The 22022-nt window shown below is 51.1% G+C and overlaps 1 protein-coding gene across 1 annotated transcript in view; it reads left to right on the top strand.

The window, feature by feature from the left end:
• The window catches only part of TDRD9 (tudor domain containing 9), a 2559831-nt gene that overhangs the window by 548995 nt on the left and 1988814 nt on the right, over positions 1-22022 (top strand). Inside the window, exon 7 of the mRNA XM_069638191.1 lies at positions 21329-21493. Within this exon, the coding sequence (XP_069494292.1) occupies positions 21329-21493 (165 nt within the window). The remainder of the gene's footprint in view (positions 1-21328; positions 21494-22022) is intronic.

A 22022-nucleotide genomic window follows, 5' to 3' on the forward strand; every position in this document is an offset into this window, starting at 1 on the left:
ATGACTATAAACCCTCATACATAACAGGCATGTGCATACAAGTTACACAGCAGTGAAACTTGGCAATGGGTCTACTCTTACACTACATTTCATTTACGCCACATGATTCACTGGCCTAATGTGGAACTGTGGCACAAAAACCGTGTACTTTGCACAGTAAATGCATGGTGTATGCGCTCTTGGTCGGGGTTGGAAACTGCAAAGACATCTACATCCTGTTTACTTCCTGGCAGCTCGCAGCACAGGCCAGAGCACTGTCTTTGGGTGACTTTCCTGGTCCGGAGTCAGCCCATATCTCTTGCGATGAGGGCGGGACACAATGACTATCAAAATTATATAAAAGGCGTGTGCAACATGCAGGACACTGTCCACTTCAGTTACCTGTGAATGTTTCAATACCTCAACTTGCACTGGTCAGCTGAAGCATTCAAGGCAGACTATTTTGTCACACTCTGCCCTCTTTTTGTTGTGAAGTTTGTTCTCATTATTACAAATGCAGATTCTTGACATAGCTTGATGAGTCATTTTCCTCCAAAACGCCAGCATGTTTAGGTTTTATTGGAGCTAAGTAGAAAGTGGTGCATTTTTGATGGAAACCCTTGATGTTTAGTTGGGCATTCTGTTAATTTGTAAATTCATCTCTGTATCATATAGGGCTTTAAGCACCTTTTTTTGAAAAGGTATCTGGAACATATGCATGTGAAAATATTTAGGAGCCTGATAGGATGGCATGTGTTAGCATCCTGCCAGTCATCGGAGTGCTCATCACTCATTCCAGGTGGGTTTTGCACATGTGACAACTGTGAGGGGTCCGAACTGAGAGGCAGACACAAAGTTGTGATATTTTCAACATTAGACATTTTATTTAAATAAAAGGGTTTGGATAAAGGCGTCTCTGTCCCTATCCTAAAGATGTTCCCAACCTAGTAAATGAAAACTAAAGATCTGGCTTTGTCTCGCTGTTAAATTTAGGCAAACTGTCCTTGTGTCCAAAAGTAACCAAACTCACGCTAAAACAATCAAACGGTGCAAGTTAAATGTCTCTACTTTAGATTGAGGAAAGTGTGTACAAAAACGAAATATATAAAACCAACAAAACAATCCTTTTATTCAGGGGTCGATTCCCTTCCCCTAGAATTTTGAAAATATTCTGTTCAAATAATGTTACTTTAAGAATAGTAGAAATTGTCTTTCACATAACACTTCCTTAAGGATGATGAAGTGTCTTTTTCAAGCAATGGTTTTTTTTTAAAACATTTTATTTTTCAATTAGACCTTCACATATGGCAGTCATGCACTGCATTATTAAAATCATTACAGTAAGTTCAACTTACATCTTTAACAAAGCGTCAATCCGATCTTCCATTTTCAACATTAACTCCCCCATCCCTTTAATCCTCCCCGTACCCACCCCCCCATTCCCCCAGTTTTAACCAAGAGTCTTCAATCAAGTTCCTGCTCCCTTCATTGAGCCCGGTTTTGGGACATGGGCGCGCTCCCCGACTATTATCGAACATGTATCGTCTTGAGCAGGTTCGGTTTCAAGAAACAGGCTTCGCTATCTCCTATGTAGTCCTGGAATGGATCCCATATTCCCAAGAACTTCAGGTATTTCCCAGCTTTAGTAGCACAAATGTTTTCCATCGCCATGACTCACCATACTTTGACCCACCACCAGGGGGTGGTGGGCACTTGGTTTTCCAACGTTGGGCGATTGTCATTTTAGCTGCCGTCAGCAGGTGTGTAACAAGAGCTGCCTTGTTTCCTGATGCAGCATATTTACCCTCTGACACTGCGCCCAGCAGATTTACTTTCGGGGACCATGGCAGATCGGACTCCGTTATGTCCTTGATGAGCCCCAAAATGTATTTCCAAAAGATGATCACTTTCGGGCACGTCCACCACATGTGGAACATATCCCCTCTATTACCGCATTGACGCCAGCAGATTGGGGGTGTATGCCGGATTAATTTTGTGTAGGCGATTAGGGGCCAGGTACCACCGGTAGCAGATTTTGTATACCGATTCTTTTATCGATGCCGATTTAGATAGTTTATGCGCTCTAGTCCATTTTTGGCTCCATTCCTCTTCCAAGATCTCTTCCCCTATGTCGTTTTCCCAGTCTTTCTTATATTGCAGCGGGTCTGATGTTTGTGACTTGTCCAGTAGGCTATATAGACGAGTGATGGCTTACTTAGTGGAGCCTTCTCGTATGGTAAGTTCTAGGCCCAGCGGTGTTCGCAACCCTGCCTCCTTCGTCTCTGGATGGGAGAGCCAATGGCACAATTGCAGATATTTGTACCTATGTTGTTCTCCGATCCTGAATTTCTGCTTGCATGCCTCGAATGACATAGGGGTGTTTCCTGATATACCTATTGGAGCGTCTGTTTGGGCTTCACTCCATCCCTCCCAAAACTTTGGGTCCAGTCCAGGGGAGAAGTAATCATTATATGCTATTGGTGAGAGTGGGCCCAGTCCTTTGATTCTTGCTCCTGCGGGCGGCCTGGTCCCAGCCCCGTAGGGTTTGCTTGGTGGTTTCGAGTAGCGCTCCTCCATTTTCCCAGGTTTCAGGTTTCAAGAATGGCATGTTTTTAACAGGGTCGTTGTAGCTGCTTGTTCCAGCTTGCACCAGCCAGGCGTCGACCTAGGGCTTGCCCACTTTAGTATTGGTGTCAGGTGTGCCGCTACTATGTACCTCTCTATGTCCGGGACTCCCATCCCCCTAGTAGCATCTGACGTATCATGATTTGCCGTTGGATTCGAGGCGCTTTGTTGTGCCATATAAATTTAAAGATTGCTCCTTGTAGTTCTGCAATAAGCCTTGGTGGAATGTCTAACGGAATTGAGCTCACTACATACAGGAGTCTGGCAAGTAGTGTCATTTTTGTGGCTGCTATTCTCGCAAACCAGGAGAGTTCTTGGGCGTCCAATCTCTTCAGGTCCTCCTGCACGCGTTTCCAGAGTGGCACTATGTTTGCTTTTAAGAGCTTTCCCAGAGTTTTGGTGATGTCTACCCCTAAGTAGCTCAGAGAATGTTTTTCCCATTGCAGGGGGTAGAGGCGCTCCAAGGGTTTTATCTCCTTCTCCGTGATGTTTAATGCCTTAGATTTTGTGTAATTTATTGTGAATCCTGAGGCCTCTGAAAATCTGTAGTTCTGCTATTATCCTTGGTAGGGTGTTCTTGGTATCGGACATATAGAGCATGATGTCATCTGCGTAGAGTGCGACCTTATGATGATTTTCCCCACTGATCACCCCCTTGATGTTTGGATCTTCTCTGATGTGGATTGCAAAGGGTTCCATTGACATTGCAAAGACCAATGGTGAAAGGGGGCAGCCCTGGCGAGTGCCTCTTCTCATATCCGTTTGCCTCGAGGTATGGCCATTAAAAAGGAAGTTTGTGGACGGTAGCTGATAGTTTGCCAATACCATTTTAGTAAAAGTTGGTCCGCACCCGAATCCCTCCAGCACCAGCCTTAAATATTCCCAATTCAGACTGTCAAAAGCACACCCAGCGTCTAGGGCCGCTATTGAGAGGTTTTGATTCTTTCTTGTGCCCCATTCGATAACATCAATCGTCCGCCTGACGTTGTCTTGTGTGTGTGTGTCTACCATTGATGAAGCCTGCTTGGTCTCCATGTATTATTCCGGGGAGGACGGCCGCTAGACGGTTCACTAATATTTTAGCGTATAATTTTGCATCTGTGTTGAGAAGGGCAATTGGTCGGTAGCTGGCGCAGTCATTTGGGTCTCGTTCTGGTTTTAATGATCGTATCGTAGCTGATTTGCCCATATCCTGCGAAACTGTCACTGTTTCTCTGATTACGTTGAATAGTCTGGTGAGGGGGGTTATCAGTTGTGTGTGGAATGATTTATAGTAGCTATTTCCCCAATTGATCCGGACCTGGGCTTTTCCCCAGTGGAAGGGCCGTTATCGCATCGCTAACTTCTTGGGTCGTAATCAGATCTTCTAGTTTAATTTTATCTTGTTCCGTGATCTGTGGCAAGTGGATAGAGGACATATAGGTTGTTTCGTCTTATCTAGAGACTCGCCGGATAGCAATCCCTCATGGAATTGGACCATTAATTCTAGCTTTTCTTCGTCTGCCCTGTGTAGCTCCCCCATATTATCTTTCAGTCCTGTGATTTTGTGTGTTTTTTGTTTGCATAGTTTGGCCGCTAGGAATTTGTTTGCTTTCCCTTCATATATGTAGTATGATTGTTTGGTTTTAATAGTGCCTGTGCCGTTTTATCTACTGTATGGTTCTCTATTTTGGCTCTAATCTTCCTCAGCTCACGCAGTGTGTTTGGGGTCTAGCGTGTCTTATGTAGCTTTTCAGCCTCCTTCAGGTCTTCCTCTGGTTTACGTGTTATGAGAGCGCTCTCCTTATAGTATTGAGCGCCCTGGGCAATAAACTCCCCTCTGACTACTGCGTTCCCCGCATCCCATACTACTCTCCAATCTACTTCCCATTTATCGTTCTCCCTGAAATAATTGTTAATGGTGTTTTCTTTATGCACTCTGAGTGCTATATCTTTTGATTGCTTTGTTTAGTCTCCATTGTGGTCGCGGCCTATTGCTGCTCTTTGCTTGTTCTATTGTGATGGTCACAAGGGCGTGGTCTGATAGGAACTGCACCCCTATCTCAATATTCGTGACGCTAGGGATAAGAGTGGAGGAGACCAGTATCATGTCTATTCTCGAGTTGCCACTATGCGCTGCTGAGAAATGTGTATATTCTCTATTTTCTCCTTTAAAGAAACGCCACGTTTCAATCGCCTCTAAATCACGGAATAGTTTACCTATGGCCTGTCTATTCCTCTGGTCCGCTGCTGTCGGGGGGGGGGGGGGGGAGGCAGGAGGGGGGGCAGCGTCTTGTCTAACTTTGGGTCCATTACACAGTTGAAGTCTACCCCCATGGTTATCTGGCCTCCACACCACCCTTCCACTTTCTGGAGCAGTTTGATTATGTATTGGTCTTGTTTTACATTGTGTAGATATACTGCCAAAATCGTGTACATCTGCCTCTGTGCCTTTAACCCCCACATATCTGCCCTCCTCATCTTTTATCATAGCCCATTTATGGAACTCCAGATCGTGACTACAGAGGATGGCCACCCACTGGAGAAGAATTGTTGGGTGGGACCTGCTGCATATCTGATTTTCGTCTTTCTGCAGGAGATGTCTCCTGCAGGAGCACTATCACGGCATGCATTGTTTCTACTCTGCCCGGGATCGCCTTATGCTTCACTGGAGAGTTCAGCCCAAGGACATTAATTGATATTATATTCACCTCCTCCATTGCACCGCGATTTTTCCTACTCTGCCTGATTCTCACCCTGCTAATTGTACCCAGTTCTTCGTCCCCAAACCGATTCTTCCTCCGTCTCTTGGACCTCTAGCCTGTTGTATCGCTATGGCTCTTGGTACTTCCCCCTTCCTCCAACCCTCCCCCCATTACCCCCCCCCCCCCACTACCCCCTCCACCCCTAACTGAGAATACTTGCAGCACAGATTTGAAGGAATCTACCCTTCTCTCCTCACTGGGTGTCGGGCCTTAACTTCTCCAGCTTGGGGTCTGGCATGGATTCACATGCTCATGAATATTCCCCGTCGTCAGGCTGGGAATCCTCGGTAAAGAAAAAATCAGTATCAGTTTAGTTTCTGATCAGTCTTTCGTAGTAGTAACCAATCACTGATCTCTGCGTCATACTGACCACACCAATGACTGCCATCTCCCTAAGCCCCGCCTCTGGCAGCTATCTTCAGATTTTTACCGCACGTTCAAGTGTTGGGAGTCCTCGTGCTTAGCTCTCGAGCTTTTGCTGCGTGTTTCGCGCTTTTTCAGGTGAATTTTCACATCTTTTTCGGTTAATCGAGCCTCAAGCTCCACCATTTCTACTCCTGTTAACGGGTACCCATTGCGGGATTTTCCTACGCCCCTCAAGGGTGAAGATTTCGTCGAATCAACCTCTTGGAGGGTTCCAGAAGATTCGCGGCCTACTTCGAGATGGCCCAGAACGCGAGTTCGTCACCCGGACCCAAGCTGTTTCGCAGCTGCCCTGGATGCGGGATGCAGAATGTGTTTAAGGAGGACGAACATTCGCGATGCCTCTACTGTCTTCATGGGGACAAGACTCATGTAGAGAAGGACTGCCAGTTCTGCAAGAACTTGTCGGAGCGGACCATGAGGGACTGCCGATCCCGTCTCGCCAGCTGGTTGGAGAAGGGCTCAACGGGTGAGAAGAAGAAAGGGTCAGAGCGGGCTTCTAAGTCCTGTGCGGGCGCCCCGGCGACGGGGGCCCAACACCAGGCCGAGCCGCGAGTCCGCTGGCTCCGGGAGCGCCGAAAGGTCGGGCTCTTCGGTCGCCAGGCAGGGCGCACCTTCCCCGGCACCGTCAACCACGAGGCAGCGCTCCGGGGAAGAGGAAGTCTGAGACCCCGGGTAAGCTTCGGGAGAAGCCCCGTCCGATCTCGGGAGAGGGGGAGTGAAGCGTCGCCCCTTCCCCGAAGGCCCAGGACGCTCCTAAGGTGGTGAAGGCCCCTACCCAGCAGGCAAAGGCCTCTATCGAGGTGATCGTGGCGACTCTGGCCAAGCCGGCAGAGACCCCGCCAGCGGATACTGCCTCCGGGACTAGTTTCCCTGTCGCCAAGGAGGGAATCCTCTTTTCAGCCCATTGTCAGGGCCCCCATGATGGAACAAGGGGGGGGGGCACGGTAGCCTCCTCGAGCTCGGAGTCAGCCTCGGAGGGGGAACTGACCGAGGTCGCGAGGAATCTCGAAGTACAATTCGAGAAGGTTCAGTCCCCCAAGGAAGATCCTCGGGAGATAACTGAGGAAGACGACGATGGCGAGGAAGAGCAGCCTTCCCTTCCGGCGCAGCCGGAACCTAGGCCTCAGGATAGCTCGGCGGCCATTTTGTTTGCGATCCAGTCCTTATGCTCTGAGATAAGGACGAGATTACCACAGCCCAGGCCGGAGGACCCGCAACCTGGCCCGTCGGGAAGTCCTCAGAACAAACGACAGAGGACCCAACCCTCTGCTCCGCTCGCACCCATAAGGCCTGCAGTTCCCTCCTCATCCTCCCACGAGTCGGGAGATGACGGTGCGGTGGGCTCGACGACGGGTTCTGAGGGCGACGACGACGGAACGGGTCGCACGGGCATCTCCGCCCGATGAGATTGGCTCATTCCACGCCATGATCGCCAGGGCGTCCGAATTGTTCCAGCTCTGCCCGGAGGAGCAGAAAAAGGAGAAAAAGAAAGGTTTCCTCTATCAGCGCCGGGAGGCCAAGAGGAAGACTGTCATCGCGGTGCCTCTAATCGATGACATCTGGGAGGAGGGCCTGTCGGTACTCAAGAACCCCTCCATGGCACCAGCCAAACGGGACCGGTACGAGAAGTACCGGGTCCCCGAGACCGCTCCCCTGTGCCTCAGGGCCCAGCCAACGCCAGACTAGGTCATCTCGGCGGCGGCAAAGAAGAATGCGGCGGGGTCAGGAGCCTCAACGTCTAATTCCCCTCCGGACGGCGAGGGAAAGAAGTTGGACGCCATGGGCCTACGGGTCATTTCGTCGGCGGCGACGACGATCAAAGCGGCCAACGCCCTGGCGAACGTGGCCCGTTACGACAGGGAGCTCTGGTTTAAGCTGGCCCCCATATTGGACTTCCTACCGGATGACAAGAGGTCCGAGGCCCTGGAAATACTGCAAGAAGGCAAGGTGGCGTCGGACCATGCCATAACGGTGGCAACCGATATTGCCGATTCCGGGTTCCGCCAGCTGGGCAACAGAGTTTGCCTACGATGACTGGGTTGGCTCCGGGCGACCGACTTCCCTCAGGACGTCCAGACCCGGGTGTTGGACATGCCGTTCGACGGCAGCAACTTGTTCGGGAAGGCGGTGGACGAATCCCTCCAAGCCATAAAGACGGAGACGGCCCGTGCCCTAGGAGCCCTTCAGCAACGACGGCCCTTTTGGAGCTCCGGAGGCAGACAGGGGGCCTCCAAGGGATCCAGCGGTGGCTCGTCGTCCTACCGCCAGGCGGCACGCTCCTCGTCTCAGGAGGCCTACAGGGGTGGCGGCAAGCAGGGAGCGCCTCGCCGCCGTCGGCAAGGTGGCCAGGGCGGCAAGGCCACCACCTCCAAGCAGGACTGAACCGGCCGTGGCCTCGGGCCCCCACCGAAGCACCCCGGTGGGAGGCCGGCTGACGAAGTTCGTTGGCGTGTGGAAGTCCATCTCCACCGATCGTTGGGTGCTGGATACCCTGGCAAGAGGACACTCTATCGAATTCCTGAAGAAGTGCCCTCACTTCCCACCTGTGGCCAGGAAGGAAAATCACGTCCCGCAACTGCTGTTGGAAGTACGGGCGATGCTCGGGAAAGGCGCCATCGAGCCCGTCCCGAAGAGGCTCCGGGGTGTACTCAAGGTACTTCCTCGTCAGGAAGAAGACTGGCGGCTGGCGCCCCATCCTGGACCTTCGTCGTTTGAACAAATACATAAGGTCACAAAAGTTCAGGATGGTCACCCTCCAGCACGTGCTGGGACAGATGGAGGAAGGCGACATTCTATCGTCGCTGGACCTGGAGGATGCATACTTCCACGTTCCCATCCTCAGAAGTCACCGAAAGTTCCTCAGGTTTGTCGTCCAGGGACGCCACTACCAATTCAGAGCACTGCCGTTCGGATTGAAGTCAGCCCCCAGGGTCTTTACCAAGTGCCTAGCACCTGTGGGGGCGCGGCTGCGCCTGCAGGGATTCACGTCTACCCCTACCTGGACGACTGGCTCATCCGCTCAAGGACGAGGGAACTCGCCGTCGAACACACTGCGAGGACCGTCCAGCTACTCACAGACCTGGGATTCGCCATAAATTACCCAAAGTCCCACCTGGTGCCGTCGCAGGTGGCCCTGTTTCTGGGAGCGAAGCTCGATACAGTGAGGCGCCTGGCGGCACCGTCTGAAGAACGGACGAAGACCATTCTGGGCAAAGTGCAGCGCCTGCTAGCCACGGACGTGGCCAGGGTGAGGTCCATCAAGTCCCTCCTGGGGATGATGTCCTCTTGCATCTACCTGGTGCGCCTATGCAGACTACCGATGCGCCCTCTTCAAGAATTTCTCGACGCCCGTTGGATGCAGGCGACGGGCACCTTCGAAGACAGGGTCCCCCTCAACGAGGTGTTCTGGCAGGCGATTCAGTGGTGGAGCATTCGAGCGCACCTCACGGCGGGCAAGGACTTTCAGACGCCGGCGTACCAGGAGACGGTGACGACAGACGCTTCCCTGGAAGGTTGGGGCGCCCACACCGGAGATCTCCACGCAAGAGGCCTCTGGCTCCCGGAGGAGAAGCTCCTGCACATCAACATCTTGGAACTCCGAGCCGTGTTCTGGGCTCTCAAATCGTTCCTCCCGTCGCTCAAGGGCAAGGTGGTGCGGATCTTCACGGACAACACCACGACAATATTTTACATACAGAAGCAGGGAGGTACCAGATCCCCAGCCCTATCCAAGGAGGCACAGGATCCGTGGCACTGGGCGGTCACCCAGGGGTTGTTCCTGGTTCCCTTCCACCTGGCAGGAGAAAGAAACACCATCGCCGACTCGCTCAGCAGGGAGCTGCGCGTGTGTCACGAGTGGAAGCTGCGCCAGGATCAGGTGGATCAACTCTTCCGACGATGGGGCAAACCCCAAATCGACCTGTTCGCAACAGCGACGAACTCGAAGTGCCAGAGGTTCGCCAGCAGGTTTCCCCAGCCGAGAAGCATGGGCGATGCGTTCTCGTTCCCCTGGGACGGCCTATACCTGTATGGGTTCCCTCCGTTGCCGTTGCTGCTTCGACTCATCAACCAGCTCAAGAGGTCCCGGTGCAGGATCATCCTCGTCGCACCGGCGTGGCCGAGGCAGATCTGGTTCCCGGACCTTCTGGACTTGTCAACGTCCCCATCCATCAAGCTGTTGGCGGATGCGGATCTTCTCTCCAGAGAAGGAGGCGCCATCTTCCACCACGACCCAGCGTCACTGAACCTGCAGGTTTGGCTCCTGCAGCGCTAGAGTTAGGAGGGTACGATATACCGGCCGACTGCAGAGAGGTTCTTGCAAAGGCCAGGGCGTCCTCGACTCTCAAATGCTACGGTCACAAGTAGAAGAGGTTCTCTATCTGGTGCCGAGCACAGAAGATCAACCCCCTACGGATTACGGCCCCTCAAGTGCTGCCGTACCTGCTATCGCTGGCAAAGGCTGGGCTAGCCCATGCCTCCATTAAGATTCATCTGGCGGCGATCTCCAGATATACCAGAACCACAGGACGGACGTCCCTGTGGTCCCATCGACTGGTGAAAGAGTTTATGAAAGGACTGTTCCGGTCGTTCCCGCCGGTGAAGGCCCCGGCCCCGGCGTGGGAACTAACGTGGTGCTGACTAGGCTCATGGGGCCCCCATTCGAGCCGATGCACTCCGCACCGATGAAGTTTGTGTCGTGGAAGATTGCATTCCTGGTGGCCATTACCTCTGCACGACGAGTGGGAGAGATCCAAAGCACCGTACTTGACTTTCCATGCCTCGAGGGTGGTGCTTAGGACGCACCCCTCCTTTATGCCCAAGGTGCCGTCGGACTTCCATCTTAACGAGCCCCTGGTGTTACCTGTTTTCTTCCCGTCTCCTTCGTCGCCGGCCGAGAGGACTTTGCACTCGCTGGATGTGGCTAGAGCGCTGAAGTTCTACGTGGACCACACAGAGTTTTCGGAGGACATCACAGCTGTTTGTGAACTTTGGACCTGTCAATCAAGGGAAGGCTCTCTCGAAGTCTTCTATTTGCAGATGGCTCTCCGGCTGCATCATGCACTGCCTCCGGTTGGCTAACCGACCGCTGCCAGGCCGTCCGAGAGCCCATTCGACCAGAGCGATCGCTGCTACTACGGCGTTCCTATCTGGTGTGCCCCTGCTGGATATCTGCAGGGCTGCTACGTGGAGGTCGACGCACACCTTCACGAGATTCTACTGCGTCGATCGGGATTCCAGGGTCGGCCAAGCAGTGCTGCGCAACCTGTTCGCTTAAGGTGAGCTTGGTGAGGAGGTAAGAGATGCTTAATGTTGAGTTGTTGTATTGCTTAATGTTGAGCCTTTTGCCACCTCCTGTGGTTGTGCATGTGTGTACTGCTATGTATTCTTATATTCATGAGCATGTGAATCCATGCCAGACCCCATGCTGGAGAAGGAACAAGTTACTTACCTGTAACTGTTGTTCTCCAGCATGTGTCTGGCATGGATTCACATGCGAACCCTCCTGCCTACCCCTCTGCGGCTCTTCACTTGGTCATACTGCCACTTCACGTGCTACCAAATCTGAAGATGGCTGCCAGAGGCGGGGCTTAGGGAGATGGCAGTCATTGGCTGTGGTCAGTATGACGCAGAGATCAGTGATTGGTTACTACTACGAAAGACAGATCAGAAACGAAATTGATACTGATTTTTTTCTTTACCGAGGATTCCCAGCCTGATGACTGGGAATATTCATGAGCATGTGAATCCATGCCAGACCCATGCTGGAGAGCAACGGTTACAGGTAAGTAACTTGTTCCTTGCTCCCAGTCTTTGAACTGCCAGGATCTAACGTATCCTGATCCTGATGTAGGATCCCAATGTAGCTTCCAAGGTGTGTTCTTCCTTCGTGTGTATTTCGTATACCCCTGTATATTGTCGTATGTAACCATTGTTCTGAGGTTAACTCTTGTAGGTTGCTTGTCCTGTTGCTCTTCCACCGCCAGTCATTCCTGGCTCTGTTGCAGAACCTTGGTCTTTTCTGCTTTCCTTGACTTCCGCCCTTGTTCAGTTGACCATTCCCAAGGTTTACTCGCTGATCCAGGAGGGTTGCGTCGGGGGCGGTTATCTGGGCGATCTTGGTCTTCCTCCAGCTTTAGGATTGAGCGGCCCTCCTCGCAGGTGTTGATTTATTTTCTGCCTGCCCTCCCATGTAAAGGATAAGCCAAATGGATGCATCCACCTGTATTGTATTTGCCTTGCTTGGAGTGCCTTTGTAATTAGCTGCATCAATCTTCTCTTGTGGAGGGTGATCAACGCTAGGTCTTGGTATAATGGAACACAAGAGCTATTGAGAGACCTTGCTGCTCTCGGGCTGTCTTCTTTCAGGCAGTATGATGTTACTGCTATCAGGACCTCTCTAGGTCTTGCTCTGGGGTCGTTCCGTTTTGGGCCAACTCTCTGTATCCGGTCAAACACAATTTGATCTGGTTGCGTGTCCGGTAGCATGCTGCTAAAACACTGTTGCATAGTGTCTTTGAGGTCTTTGTCGTGGATCATTTCGGCCAGGCCTTTGACCCTAATGTTAGACCTCCTTGAGCTGTTCTCAAGGTCTTCCACCTGTAGTTCCAGATTGGTTCTTGCTTTAGCTAGCTGGTCTAGTAGGACGCTGTTCTGGCTAGTTTCTTCTGCTACATTTGACAGATCACTCTCGACGATATCTATTCTTCCTCCCAGGGATGCCATTTCTCTACTCACCTCCTGAAAAGAAGATTTCAGTTCCTCCTCCCATCTGTTCCATCTGATTGTGAAATGTATTTGGGAGTCTGGTTTCCATCCCCTTCAAACAATTCAGGAGTTCCTCCTTGTCTGACGCTATGGTGTGTAGTGGTGGTGCTACTGAATGTTCAGGTCGTTCCAGGGGGGAGGAGGTGATTCGCTGTCTGTTCGTCGCCCCTGTCTCCAGCACTTTTCAAGTTGGCTTACTTGGGTTTTGGCCGGTGTTCTCGTTTTCGACTGTCCGGGTCTCACTTTAGTCCCTAGCATCTGAGTTGTTCTGCTGGGAGTGGTCAGTGCCACACGTGAACAGCGGGGTTACCCTCTTAGGTGTCAGAACAAGAGCGGGGGCTTGCTCCCCTGTGCTTCCCCTACTTTCCTTGCTTTTGTTTCGTCCTCTTCTTCCGGGGTAGCACTCAGGGAACGGTGCTTGGCCTATCTTAGCACATTGATAGGTTGCGTGTCTCGGCTTTGGGCAGTGTTAGATTGGGCCTGCTCTTTTCCCTCTTTCTTCTCCAGAAGCAGTTCACTGCCTCATCCCCCGGGGTGTGGGATGGCTGAGATCTTCTGACATATGCCTATTTGGTTCACCCACCAGCGCTAAGAATGTTTATGCAGAGGATGTTGGTCAGATGGGTTTGTCAGCAGATCAGCCCTGTGTACATTTTATACTTGAGATGAGCCCGAGTGGCACAGGTACTCGTTGCCCTGCCGGCAGAGTCACTGCAAATTACGGACCTCCCGTGGGTATGGCTGGGTTCTAGGGACGTCTTGCTCTGAGTTTTTATTGCTCCGACTTTATGGGGGAGGGAGCTGCTTTGGCACTTCTTTTGTGGGTCCCGAGTTTTATTTTGTACAATATAGGCTACCTTCGATTTTAACTAAACACTGTGTTCGTGGTTCTCATCCTGTAGGGGAAGGTCTGCCCAATTTGTTCTCAAGCCCCTGCAAGGTCCTCTTATTGAGATGCTTCCTCTGAGTAAGAGGCGGCCCCCAGCTCAGCCGTGCTTTGGGTGTTCGTTCAGGTGTGGTGTGTGCCTGACCTCTTCTCCGAAAGGGATGTCTGGTCTCGGTGGTTCACGGGTTGGCCATACTTCAGAATATTGCCTTTTACTGGAAGTTCCGCAGGAGCTGAACTTTCAGGCTTCTGCTCAGCCTGCGCCCCTGGAGGGTCACTGGTCTACCACTTAGCGCGTCGATCTTGATCTTTCGTCTGCCTTTGAATCCGCCCAGTGGGTGGTTCTTTTTACAGGGCAGTCCAAAGGTGTACCTACTGAAGTAGTGTGTGTTGGTCAGGGCAAAGGCACAATCACTGAGACGCCGGTCCTCCTGACTTCCCCTGCCGCCGTTGCCCAAGATGTGCTGCATCTGCTAGCTGGAGGGTAGTGGTGGGCCCCAGGAGGCGACCTCAATGCAACAGTGCGGGGCCATGGGCAGTGTATGGGCTCTTGGCTGCCAATTAGTGATCCAAGTATCACTGGATGCAGGGTGACCGACCAGATGGGGGAGGACTGTAGTTGCTCAACTGGAGGGGGGTCAGCCGCTCCAGCATGTCTCCAAATGGCGGTAGATTGCGTGCCGGTGAGCAGGAGTCAACAGAGCGGCCCCACGTGTGTACCCCGAGTAGCTTCTGGCAGGGGGATCAGCAAGCAACAGAGGTAGGGGTCAGTGTGCTACAGCGGTGCAGCAGGACGGCAGCAGTTCACACAGCAGGTCTCAGCCAGGCCACAGCGCTGCTCTGCTGCCCGATCCACAAGTTAAGAGGGCCCCTCGCTGGCTCACCTGCCGAGCTCTATATGCTCTGGCGCTGCCCTGCGGGGCAGGTGTTGTTGCTCCGTGTCCTGGTGGGGGACTGCCGTGTCAGCGAGGCTCCAGGGATCAGGTGGAGTCCGAGGGCATGCGACAGTCAAAGTTGTGCGATTCGCTGGACCGTCGCCGGTCTCGCTGCACTGGTCCCCCCCCCCCAGCAGCACAGGACACCACAGGAGGTCGGGGGGTAGGCGCGGCAGCCCAGGGCCCCGCTGCGAAGGGTGATCAGGCACGCTGGGTGGCAGCGATTGTCAGGGCGACCTATGCCAGTAGATCCGCCAAAGCAGGGGGCCAGGATCTGGGACGGTAGTCCATGCAGGTGGGCAGGCGTAGTCGCAGGCCGCGTTCCAGTCTCGGCCGTGGTCTGGAGGAGGCGGCAAGTGCAGGCCGCGCCTCCCAAAACCAAGGGTCCTCCATCCGCAACAACTCGCCCAATATGTCCAGGATTCAGCCCAAATGTGCCCCGCAGCTTGTGGATCAGATGGTCATTTCCTCATGCGCCGATGGTCAGCTATGCCGCAGTTAAAGTCGGAATCGTTGCTGGCAGATCATGGAGCTGTGTAGCTAAGCAGCCATTTCCGGGCTGCTCAAGAGTGCCCAAGCAATGGTGTTTTAAGGATCACAAAAGGGTCTGTTCTACACAGCAACTTAAATGATTTAACAATTATTTTACCCTTTAAGTGCAATGGGTATTTCCCCCCCAGTGCCAGGGCCTTTTTTGGTGATTTCGGTATGTGGCCATTCAATGGCTTGTAACTTTTTTGTTACATGAGGTATCTCGGCGAAATTTGGCTCCTTTTTTTCCCACATGTCGGCGGTCGTAACGCCACCCAGGAATCCTAGTTTGCTGTACGGTAGTGAGAGAAAATAAGCAAAAAGGGCGAAAATTATTTTTCAAAAAATGCGAATAAAATGATGCACAAAGAAGCCTGTGTTTTTTTCCTTGTAAGAGCTAGGAACAAATGGTTTGCTGTGCTGAATTCCCCAATTTCCTGGCGTTCAAGAACAGGTTGAGTGGAAACGTAAAAACATTATTTTGATGTGGTTATCAACTGTTTTGTGAGAGGTAGGCGATTTTGGCCAACTGGACATGCATGGACGGAATGGAAGAAAAGGGTAGGAAAGCCGAATTGGAGGACAGAGAGGCATATATTTCTATAAAGTAGAAAAAATTCCAAGTTTAGGAAGGGGTGATTTGCGTAGGTCAGGCAACAACTAGGTAGGGGAAAATGCCATAGATTGGGGGAAAAGCGGGAAAATGACCGAAAAAAGGTGTGTTGGACATGGTTTGCTTGGTACGGCAATGGCTTCTATGAATTTTGAGAAAAGCAATGCTCCGCTACATTCCCCCTGACTCTTGCAGTTAGGAAAGCACACATTTTTTGTAGTGTTTTACAAAACAAGCAATACCACAAGCCAAACACTGAGCCATGATACACAGGAGTTTTACGCTCACGGCCTGAACAGACGCACTTAGCATGTGTAAATCAGGAAAACCACTGTGGTGAGGAACGGCAAGCATACATTTTCTGAAGGAGCAGAGGCAGACCTTTTCAAGGGTAGGTGACTTGTGTAGGGTACAAAAGGGTATGGTGCCTAAAGCAGCGACTAAATGTAGGGCACATTTGGGAAATGAAAGGGTTGTGTGACAAAGGGCACCAGCAAATGGGTCAAAACGTTGTGAAAACCACGCACACAACAAATGTTATACCTTCCTGCGTTCCCATAGGTGTCCCGATGAAAATTGTACCTCACGTGTGGGTGCCCCCATCTGGGCGTCAAGGGGAAAGCCTAAAACACAAGTAACCCCAAGTCTGTGTTGACACCTGAATTTCAGACTCTGCCGACCGGCACACCATACAGATATGGGCCTCGGGTGTCCAAGCCACCAAGGAAAACAGGGAACCCCATGCATTTCCGAAAAGAGGACACCCGTGGGAATCTGCAGAGGTATGATTTGCGCAAATCGTCCCAGAATGTATTACCCAGACACCCCCGCAAAGTCCGAAATGTGCCGAAAAAACTCATTTTTCACTTTGTTGGGGGTTGTGGGTAGAACTTTCTGGTCCGCTTCGCGCAAGTTGGACCTCTGTGGATTCCTACTGGTGCCCTCTTTTCAGAAATGCATGGGGTTCCCAGTTTTCCTTGGTGGCTTGGACACCCTATGCCCAAATCTGTAGGTTATCTCCCCAAACCCTTTTTGTGGTTATCAGTGGGTTAGCCTTTTCCGGCTAGATTGGTGAAACCACACATGTGAGGTACCGTTTTCGTTGGGACACCTGTGGGAAGGTATGACATCTGTTGGCAGCGTGTTTCGGTGGTTGAGCAGAGCGAAATGTCTGGAAATTGTGTTTTTTACCCCCAAATTTGGATTTTGCCTGGGGGTTCTGGGTAGTAGATTCTGGCCCGATTTGCGCAAGTCAGACCTCTGGATTTCAACGTGTGTCCTCTTTTGGGAAATGCATGGGGTTCCCTGTTTCCCTTGCTGGCTTCGACACCCTAGGCCCAAATCTGTAGGTTGCCCACATGAACAATATGGGCAGTGGTAAAAGGCTTGGGGTTACCAGTGGCTTACCCTTTTCCTTTTGTGCCCCCGGTAGGTGCACCCACACATGTGAGGTACCGTTTTCATCGGGACACGTGTGGGGACGCGGGAAGGTAGGCCATGTGTTGGCGGCGTTTCGGTGGGTGGCCAGAGCGAAATGTCTGAGAATTGTCTTCATTTCCAGCCAATTTCAGAGACATTTCCATGTGTCCACTCACCGAAACACGTCGCCAACAACAGATGTCATGGGTGGCGGGGGCACCTCATGCAGGCCTCCCTGGGCCTCCTACAAACTGCTGCGTGAGGTACACCCCCCCCCCTCCATTTGGGGTCTGAGGGTGAGAGGGCCCCCAAAAATGGTGGGACAGGTCCCCCCAGTGGGTGGGGCAGTAAGGTTTGGGCACCCCGGCGCCAGATTGGCACACCAATGTGCCCCTCTGCACCAAGGCAAGTTTCGTAAACAACACACTTTAGGGCGGGCTGAGGGGCACCCTAGACCGCCAGGTAATTTTCTAATGTAATCGGGGGTGACCCTCTACCCCCCCACACCAAATGCAGGGGGTGGCATCTCATTCAGCCCTCCGTGGGGGCAGATGCACCTTCCTAGGAGCAGATATCTGCCCCCAGGCAGGGCTACAAGGGGTGCCCCATTTCCCCTTGGGGTGAGGGGGAGAGGGCCACCCCCCCTTTTCTGTAAAATATATCCCTTGTGGCTAGTGGCCCCCCACTCCCACCCAAAATTCCCTTTTTTTGTGCTTTCCGTTAATTTCTTCTATTTTGCCCCCTTCCCTGGGGGCAGATGATCAGCCATCTGCCCCCAGGGTTGTACAAGTATGTGCCCCCATGCTTTGGGGGCCGGGGGGTGACGGCTGCTTACTGTAAGCAGCTCCACCCCCCCCGCGCATTCAAAGACATCCTGGTGTCTAGTGTGCATTGCAGCCCGCGCATTGATCGCCCTGCGCCCGATCCGCGGGCAGCAATGCTGTCACACAGGGTTTCCTCGGAAAGGGGAGAATCTCCTCTTTCCAGGGACACCATTTCCGAAAAAATCCCTGGTGGCTAGGGCCCCCAAACCTCCTCCCCCTTCCCATCACTTTTTTTTCTCCCGATTTTTATTTTAATTCTTTTTTTTTTTTTTTTAATGCCCCCTTTATGTATGGGCCCCATGCTTTGGGGGCCAGGGGGGAGGGGGCCGCTTACCTAGTAAGCAGTCCCCCCTCCCCCGCGTCACAAACGGATCTCCATTGATCCAGTGACATCGCTTCCCACGGATCGCGCACCCTGCGCCCGATCCGTGAGCAGCAATGGCACACAATGGGTATCATTGGAAAGGGGAGAATCTCCCCTTCTCAATGATACCCGCCTCGATCTCCGGCTTGAAATACAGCCGGAGATGGAGGCGGAGAAAGAAGGGCACTCACCTTCTTTCTTCACCGCAGCAGCCGAAAATGGCTGCTGCAGTGATTTTACTTTGTTTCACGCCGTCGTGCTTTATGCACACCGACTTGAAACTGAAGGTAATCCAGCCCCCTGGCAGTGAGGGGGGACCTCCCCCTCACATAGCCCGGGGGTTGGATTACAGTTTTGAGCGATCCCTCCTTTGTAGGGATCGCTCAAAACAAGGTGCCAAAAAGGACGAGCTATCTCATCCTTGGCACTGCACATACACTTTCAAGGACGAGATACCTCGTCCTTGGCACTAAAGAGGTTAAGGATGATGAGAAAAATGTCTTCTCCAAGCAAAGGTTCCTATGAGTAGTAGAAATGTCTTTCACACACTTCCTAAAAGTGATTAAAATCTTTACCCAATAATTGCAAAAGTCTCTTCTTCATAGCAACTTCTTAAAGGTGGTCTCCTGGTATACTCTCCTGCCAGGAACCCTTTACAATTTCTTTTCCTTTGATATGATATGACATTTATAATGCGCCTATACACAAGTGTTTTAAGGCGCGACGAGGCAAGGGAGGGGGAGCAGATGGAAAAACACAACGATCTTACTAGGCCAGGTGTCATTCAGATCGCGCAAGTGCAGGGGGCGGGGAGAGGGGAAAGTCCAGTACATGGGATTATAAAATAATAACATAAAATAAATTAGGACGGCCATCTTGCAGGGTGAGTGCAGATATAAGTGCTAGTTAGGGGCTGAAGGGTTACAGAAAAACAGTCCCCCTTTTATATATTCTAGATGTATTTCCTGGTGTAATCCCCTGCCAGGAATCCCGCTCTGAGCTTTGTAGATCTCCTGGCATACTCTACTGCCAGGCATCTTTCCCCACCAAATGCTCACTGCCTGATGTGCATTTTTCACCAGGTCTTCATATAACCCTTTCTTTATCTTTCAATTCGCTTTCTCTACAAATATAACAGTTGCACTCCTTTACTGTTTATACTTAATAGGCTTCAGATTTTACTTGTTTCAACATCCCCCATATTGACAACTAATATTTGTATAGTTGTTCAAGCTTTAACTTTGTTAGTATTCATTGGCTTGTGGCAATACTTATTGCAATCTTCCCCATATTGGCATCTCGTATATGAAGACTCCTACAGATCTTGCCTTTCAACTTCATTAGTGTTCAATTTCTTATGTTTTTACTCCAGTTTTCGCCATATCGACATCTCTTATATGGAGACTTTTGTTAATTCTGTTTTGCTATATTACTTGGTGGTTGATCAAAAGAATTATTCAATTGGTTTTACGCCTGTCGGTATGCCCCAGGCTCCCAGTACTCCTGGGCAGACTTATAGGTGTTTGCTGATGTTTCCGACCCATGGCGTATGGCTGTTGCAAAGGCTCTGCTTAGGGAACGCGGGTCACTCTCTGCAAGCCCTTTCGCAGTTCTTCCGCCGATTTAACTGCTGCTCTTCAGTGCCAGGCTTTCCACTACTGCCTGCTCCCCAGCATTCCTCCTGCAGTACTTGCCATGCTTCTCACGGTCCCTCGCCTTACTGGCAGGAAGCACCTGCCACCTTCAACACAGTCTGCTCTCGGGTGTCTGATTTCAGTTCTGCTTCCAGTGTAGCTCGCTCTGCAGCCTTCCTCTCCACCTCCACTTCTAATGTGAAAAGGCACACCATTTTTAAATGTACCCCACAACTGATTTTGATCATTTAGTCTGCACGTTTTGCTTGGTGTTATATGATATGGCATTTGTAACGCACCTATACACAAGTGTTTCAAGGCGTGACGAGGCAGGGAGGGGGAACAAGGGGAAGACAGACAACGATCCTACTAGGCCAGGTGTCATTCAGATCGCGCAAGTGCAGGGGTAGGGGGGAAGGGAAAAAGTGCAAGGGGAAGAGGAGGGGGGGGGAGTGCTGAACAGGGTAAGTAGAATAAAAATAAATAAATAGGGCCAGCTGGTGGCAAGTGCAAGGTAAGTGCAGACAAGTGCTAGGAGGGGGGAGCTGTAGGGATGCAGAGACAGTCCCGCAGTGCAGGGGTTGCCAGTGCAAGTGGAGAGTGGCTGGGCCAAGGACCGAGGTCGGTGAGAGTGGCCCAGGTGCAGGTTCAGTGCAGTTTCAGTGAATAATGTAGCAGGGGAGAGCGAGAGAGAAAGCAGAAGCAAAGAGGAAGGTTTTGAGGTGCTTCCGGAACCGAAGATGGTTCTCCTCAAGTTTCAGGGAGGCAGGAAGGCTGTTCAGAGGGAGACCCCTGTTGCAGAGAGAGATCTACCCCCAGCTCGTTGCTTCGAGAAACGGCTGACCCTGAGGGAGTTGGAGACAGATGAGCGAAGGGCTCGGGAAGGAAGATAGTTAGGAAGAGAGAGTTGAAGGTATTTAGGCCCCAGGCCCCAGAAGGCCTTGTGGACAATGCAGAGGGTTTTGAACTTAATCCTCGCAGCCACTGGGAGCCAGTGTAGAGATTTTGATCCTTTTGATCCACATTAACTTCCTCTTCCTCGCAGTACTTGAGGTTTTATGGGAGTTGGAGTCCATAGGATAATTGTGCTTTTTTATAAAGTTGTATTGCTTTTGATTTTTGTTTAAATCAAAACCATCACAAACAAGAGGTGTTATGTACATATGAGGTGTGAATTGTATCCTGTCTAGGTAAGAAGGGTTTTAAGGTTTTGCAACTGGAAGGATTTGTATAATGACAACATGCCATCAGGAATATATGCGTTATAGGGCCGCCTTCACATGGAAGTGAAGAATACTGCATGTTTCCTGATGGCTATTGGGGAGATGTGGTGACACATCTCCTCTCGTGATCCTCCTTCATACCACCCCCCCCCCTCCCAGAGTCAGGATCAGGTAGCCGTCCCCTGGCCATATGGGAGGATATCTTTGGCTGCGGATCAGTGATGAGTCTTCACACAACGTGTCTAAAATGAAATCTTGGATTCCTGTTCACTATTTTCGTGTTTTCAGATTTAATATAATTTCTAATGCTGTGTATTGTATTATACCTCTTTTAATGCAGTGGTGCTCTTTCTTTAACAGGTAATTCTTATGTCAGCCACAATTAATTGCAAGGAGTTTGCAGACTACTTTGCAGTCCCAGTTCATTACAGAATGTTTCCAGCATATGTGCACGAGGTGGAAGGCAAACCCCACGCCATTGAAGAGTATTATCTTGATGACTTGAATCATATTGCCCTTTTTAAGGTAAAGTGAAGTATGCAACAACAGAGTTGTATCCGTGTGAATTCGGAGACGTTTAAAATGGTAGCATTTAAGTTTGTTCCATTTGTAGGCTTTGAATAGTAGTGTTTGGTTTGTGTGGAACAGGCTTTCCATATTTATGAATTGCAAATTCGTGCTTCAACTAGCGACAGACATGTTCCATGCCTTTATTTACTTACAACCAACAGCCCCTTGCATGAAAAATGTTAAATCAAAATTCCTCTAAGGGAGGTGGTTTGCGAGCTCGCAACGGAATTGCAAATTTTTCCTGCAGGGCAGTTGCCTGTGTGGACAGAGTGAGACGTCCTGAACTGATTTCCATGACACTACATCTCCAAAGTCCACTCTAAAGCTGCTCTAAATTCACCTGGTTCCATATGGACAGGGCAAGAACGTCTTAGGAATTTGCTTTTTTGTTTGGGTTTGGTTGTACAGCTTATATTAGTGGAATCAGCAGAATGAGCAGAGTTTTTCTGTTTGGTGAAAATGAATATCCGAAAAACTGTTTCCA

This window comes from Ambystoma mexicanum, chromosome 14 (genome assembly GCF_040938575.1).
Source record: "Ambystoma mexicanum isolate Mex_15411 chromosome 14, UKY_AmexF1_1, whole genome shotgun sequence".
In the NCBI taxonomy this organism is placed as follows: Eukaryota; Metazoa; Chordata; class Amphibia; order Caudata; family Ambystomatidae; genus Ambystoma; species Ambystoma mexicanum.